The following is a 6,000-nucleotide window of genomic DNA, read 5'->3' on the forward strand; positions in this document are numbered from 1 at the left end:
TTTGAATTTTAGATGCTTTTCAACAAAAATAAGTGTACATTCAGTTCATGTGTGTAATGTTCTATATCGTCTCTAAAATAAAGTAACTGTAAATATTGATTGATTGAATTGTTGTTTTAAGTCCACTTTAAGCACAGAAAGTCTAATTGGGACTGGACCTACAGTTTAAAGTGGGATCCGAACCACTATGTGCCTCCACTGGGTATCAAACCCGGGACCCCTTGATTACAAGGCGAGGATGCTACCACTGCGCCATCGCATGTAACTTGAAATTGCATTTTGAAATAATGGTATTGTAACTGAATTATCCTAAATGAGTAATTATAACTGTGTTACTTCTTGAACAAAGGAACTATAAGTCAATTACTTTTGACCAGTACATAAGTGATATGTATTTGATAGGCAGGGTCAATAAATTTGTTAGGTATTGAAATAATATATCTATCTTCTATAGATGATGGCTCACTGTGGGGCTGCGGGAGCAACAAGTACTCCCAATTGGGACTAAGTGGCACACCATGTTGTGATGTAATGATGCGATTACCATTCGAGCATACTGATTATGAAACAAAGAAGAAAATTGTTGACATTGCATGTGGTGATTGGAGTTCTCTTGTGTGCCTCCAGTAACGTGTAGCATAAGGCAAAAACTGTATCCATTAAAAGAAATGTAAATAAATTTGTGCATACTCTAAACCATTCCTTTTTTTAAAAAAAAATCCTTGTGTGATGATCATAAATTTTTAATTTATATATGTTCTTTTATATTTATTTTATATTTCTTAGCTTGGAGCTCTTGTAATTTTGTTATAAAGTTCTTCCTTGGTGGTTAAATATACCTAGGAATGTTTTGAATTCTTCATGTAGTTTCAATGTACTGAGACAGGAAGAAGGAGAAAAAAAATGGTTCGTAAGTCAGAGGGAGTAGGTGAAGATCACTAATGATGGTGGAAGTGTAAATTCTAGGAATTACAATTTTGACAATTAAAACAACATACTACAAAAGTGAATTTGGAAATATTATGCCAAACACTAGAATATGGAGGTTTATAAGATTGCACAAAAATGAGTATTTACAGTGGAAAAAGCTTTGGAGGTTTTTGGTATATGTCACCATCTATCACATTGAGAATTTTCAAGTTATAGAGTGATACCAATTTGATGTGAAATATCTAGTTAAAATCAGGGACAGTTTGCAACTTGAAGACTCAAAACAAATTGGTAGATATGTGGTCGGTTGGTTTGATATAATCACAAAATAATCTGCTGATACTCGCAGAGCCTGAAATTGCTCTAGATAGGAAAATTTTAGTTTAGTTGGCAACAGTGTTCGGCATTGTAGTAAAGCATTTTCGTTATGCAATAGGTTGAACTTGGCGTCACTGAACAGGCTTTCACATAACTTCTTACTTCTGGAGTAACTGGAATGTAACAGATAAACCTGAGAGGCTTCAGCAGCCTGCCAAGTGTCACTCAAAGCTTACTTATAGAATATGTTAATACAAGGCCTAGGCTATTCAGAAATTAACTTCTGATTTGTTAATTAAAAAGAAAAAAAAATACGTAGAAAAGTTTCCTACATACCAGCATTATTTCTCCACAATTTCTACAAATTCAGGCATTTGTCATACTGTGGAACAAAGTTTTGCAGCCCTTCTTCAAAGAATAACACCGTGAATATGCTCAGCCAATTATTGACTCCCTCTGTAAGGTCTTCATTTGTTTTTACACACCTAGATATTCATCTTGGTGAAAAGATGGCAGTTGCTCATGAAATGACACTTTGCACACATGATTTGAAAGTTCATTAGTTAGAATTGAATATCACCCCCTTGTCATGCACATCTGTGCAACCAACCCTGAATTTTCTACAGAAATTCATCACAGCACTTTCATCATGTTATCGCTATACAAATGACACATTCAATATTTAACCTTGGCAACATTGACTCCTCCTTCACGCAGGAAGTGCATCACAGCTGGCAAGATCAATAATGACAAGGTTTATTTTTTACCTCCTACTCTTGCACTACTAAAGAAAATGGAAAGCGGCTTGGTAAGTAGTGACGTTTGTAGTTATTTGTAGCTACTGTAAATGTGGATATTGCTACAACAACTTTTCTTATCTGTATCAACCAATCCGAAGTTTATTTCTGAATAGGCCTAGTAGATATAATAATAATAAATTATTTATTTCCGTGGACCCATATCCATGGGTGCGGAAAACATCATACAATACTAAATATTACAAATGGAGTAGGATTACAATGAAAAGAACAAAATGCAAACACAAAAATACAAATAAATCATATAGGTTAAACTGTTATAAGTGTCACATACTAAACTTGTAAAAGAGAAAATCCAAAGATAGGAGACATACAATATCAAAATAATTTAAATGCTTAAATTTTCTAATCCAGTTTAACTATTTAAATTCACTGAGATTATATAGAGGTATCTGTTAAATACTGTTTAATTGCTTTCAGTTTCTTGTGAGTTCTGTAATTTGTTTGATGTGTGTGGGAAGTTTGTTATAGTATTTTATTCCTGCAACATGAGGTGATTTGTCTGAAAGAGCAAGTCTGTGTGCTTGCATGTAGAAGTAGGACAGTTACTGTCAGTTCGAACGTTACATGTATACTACAAGCAACATGTGGTATGAAATAACAAAAATTACATAAAGTGTCCCTATATACTAGGGAGGGAATTGAAGTTTTCCTGCCATACGTAATGTTTTATTTGTACACACACCATTTTCGAAGAACTAACATATTTTCGGAGGATAGTTTCTTTGTTTTTTTTTCTGATTTAGTTACTGCTTAATAAATTTAAATGCAAATTTACTTCCAAATAGATAAATCTTCCTTTGTGTTTCTCAGAGTGGATGAAAACAATCCCTGTTCCATATTTCAGCTATAGGAAGCATGCGTAACAATTTAAAATGTAAGTTCATAGAGGAACTAATGATGGGACCGTCATTGACATTGCTGATAGTTTCCATTTCATATTTGCCAATCTGAATTAATTTCTGCATGATTTATCATAATTTCGTAAAAAAAAATCAATATTTGTTTCACGAAACTGATAAAATATTGCTGATTTTGATACAGCACAAGGTATAGTTGTTTTGATGGAGAAATAACTCCATGGTATGCAGTCAAAGATTTAGCAATAGAAAACATTTGTTGTATTCATTACAAATAATACTGTATAAGGGAAATGAAATGAGGCTATTACTCCGATTCAGTAATGAAAAATTCAGTTGAAAGCAAGTTAAAAGTAATTTGTTATTTTGCATAACTTTTCTGCTGCTTTTGGCTAATTATGATGATGATAAGTGATGATATGATGAAATTGATAAAGGGGGACACAAAGGAAACCCATGCCCAGGCTGAGATTCGAACTTGGTACCCCTGGCATTGTAGCTCAGTGTACTAACCACTTCAACACAGAGGTCAGCGAAAGCAAGTCTGAAGATTTTTCAAACAACACACATATACGAGGGTCACTATTTATATTTTGAGCCTAACAATGAAAAAACAGGAATTTGTCATTGAAAACTGCTTTATTGTTTTTCGAAGTATTCTCCTTTATGGTCAATACACTTTTGCATTCGTTCGAACCATTTGTCAAAGCAGTTTTTCCAATCCGCTTGAGACACCTCCATAATATGGTTTTTGAACACATCAACGGCATCTTCCGCCGACGAAAATCGTTGTCCACGCAATTTATTCTTGACATTCGGGAACAAGAAGAAGTCATTGGGTGCCAAATCAGGACTGTACGGCGGATGACCCATCAATTTGATTTTTTGACTGTTCATAAAGTCGGTTGTTAGACGAGATGTGTGACAGCTGGCATTGTCTTGATGAAGAATGATCCGACTGCGTTTGTTTGTTTTCCGTATTTGACCGAAGACCTCTGGCAAACAAATTGTTGTGTACCATTCAGAGTTGACCGTTCTACGTTCTTCTAAAGGCACAGTTACCACATGACCAGTTTTCCCGAAAAAACAGGCGACCATTTGTTTCGATGTGCTTCGAGCGCGAACAACTTTTGTTGGATTGGGTTCATCTTGAAACACCCATACAGTCGACTGCTGTTTACGTTCCGGCTCATATGCATATATCCATGATTCGTCACCTGTTACAATCTTATATACGTCTTTTGAAGCACCACGATTGTATTTATTGAGCATTTGTTCGCACCAATTGACGTGAGCATCTTTTTGAGTTTTGTCAAATTGTGTGGGATCCAACGAGAACATACCTTTCTCACAGCTAAATGATCATGTAATATTTTATATATGCTGGTGGAACTAATGCCTATGGTTGCCTCAATCTCGCAGTATGTCATATGACGATCTTGCAGTATTAGGTTTTGGACAGCATCAATGTTTTCTTGAACAACAACTGATTTTGGACAACCTTCGCGAATCTCGTCGGTGAGCGAATGGCGGCCACGATTAAATTCGTTATACCAGCGTTTCACAGTGGCAAAGGATGGGGCTTCATCGCCAAATGTGGAAGTAAGTTGATCGATGCACTCTTTTCTTGATAATCCACGTCGAAAATCGTAAAAAATCATCGCACGAAAATGTTCACGAGTTAATTCTATTTTATTGTTGTCGCGCAATCTCCAAGGCAACATAAACAACACAAATGAATCTATTGACAAAACATTTGAAGTACGTTATGGTCAATAATGCCAGACGATTCCGTGCAAACGTCAAATCGCGCCTAACTTCAATTAGTGTTGCCAAGGCTCATAATATAAATAGTGACCCTCGTAGAGCAATGAGAGATGATATTGAGTCACTCATAGGACAGTCTCAAATTGTGAAGAGACAATCGAATATGTGAAAAGATGATAAATTATAGCACTTACTTGGGGAAGGAAGGGGAGGCACAGCTCCCCTTTACAGTCACTCCACCACCTTTAGAAAGTACTTTGGGAAGTCACTGAAGAAGGAAATTATCTTGTAACATAGTGACAGTGTCAGAAAGATGTAATTGGATATACACTGGTTAAAAAAATTAGGGGAGCAAGCAAGAAATCCCAAAACCAAAGTTGGTAAGTCAAAAGTAACAATGTATTTTGATTAGGTGAGTGTGTCCTCAACCAGTACAATACATGTCTATTGAGTCATTAGCACAACAGAGTTCTAGGGGTGATTTCTGCAAGATACTGCACAAAATCAGGAGAACAGCACGGTGATAAGACAACAGAAATGGACAGATACGCAACAGATCCATACCTTTAATAAGGCGTGTGGTCGCCATGAACTGCTATAACAGCTGCACATCTGTTTTGCATGGAACCAATAAGGTTATCAACGACAGCCTGCGGGATATTCAACCATTCCTCCAGAAGGGCCATGTCCAACTGTTGCAGAGTTGTAGGCGGCGCTGGCCGAGCAGCAATGCGTCTTCCGAGTGTGTCCCAAACATGCTCAATGGGATTCAAGTCTGGGGAGGACACTGGCCATACCATTCGTTCGATACCCTCATCCCGTAGCATGGCGTCAACCAGACGTGCTCGGTGAGGTCGGGCATTATCGTCCACAAAAATGAAACGATCACCGATATCTGCAACCATTGGGACAACATGAGGCCTGAGGATCTCATCCAGGTACCGTAAGGCTGTCAAAGTACCGTTCCGGATAATGTGCAGGGGGGTACGTCGACCAACACTGATCCCTGCCCATACCATTAAGCCACCGCCACCATACTGAGACACTTCGTGCACATGTGCGGGATAATTGCGAGTCCCACGTTCCCTCCAGATGAGAATGCGTCGATTATCTGACTGGAGACTGAAACGCGACTCATCTGAGAAGAGAACTGAACTCCACTCTCCATGTCCCCACTCACGATGTTCCACAGCCCACTGTCTGCGGGCCCTACGGTGTTGGGCATTCAGAGGGACACACTCTATTGGTCTTCTTGCATAAAGACCCCTTTCCCGCAGGCGATTTCGTACAGTTTGGCCCGAGACTCT

At 37.8% G+C, this 6,000-nt stretch overlaps 1 protein-coding gene across 1 annotated transcript in view; it reads left to right on the forward strand.

Moving 5' to 3' along the window:
* The window catches only part of LOC145991095 (RCC1 domain-containing protein 1), a 55,564-nt gene extending 54,889 nt beyond the window's left edge, over positions 1 to 675 (forward strand). Inside the window, exon 7 of the mRNA XM_083126832.1 lies at positions 455 to 675. Coding sequence (XP_082982958.1) covers positions 455 to 630 — 176 coding nt within the window. The 3' untranslated portion in view covers positions 631 to 675. The remainder of the gene's footprint in view (positions 1 to 454) is intronic.
* The last annotated feature ends 5,325 nt before the right edge of the window (positions 676 to 6,000 follow it).

This window comes from Lepisma saccharinum, chromosome 8 (genome assembly GCF_977018435.1).
Source record: "Lepisma saccharinum chromosome 8, izLepSacc3.1, whole genome shotgun sequence".
NCBI classification, from domain to species: domain Eukaryota; kingdom Metazoa; phylum Arthropoda; class Insecta; order Zygentoma; family Lepismatidae; genus Lepisma; species Lepisma saccharinum.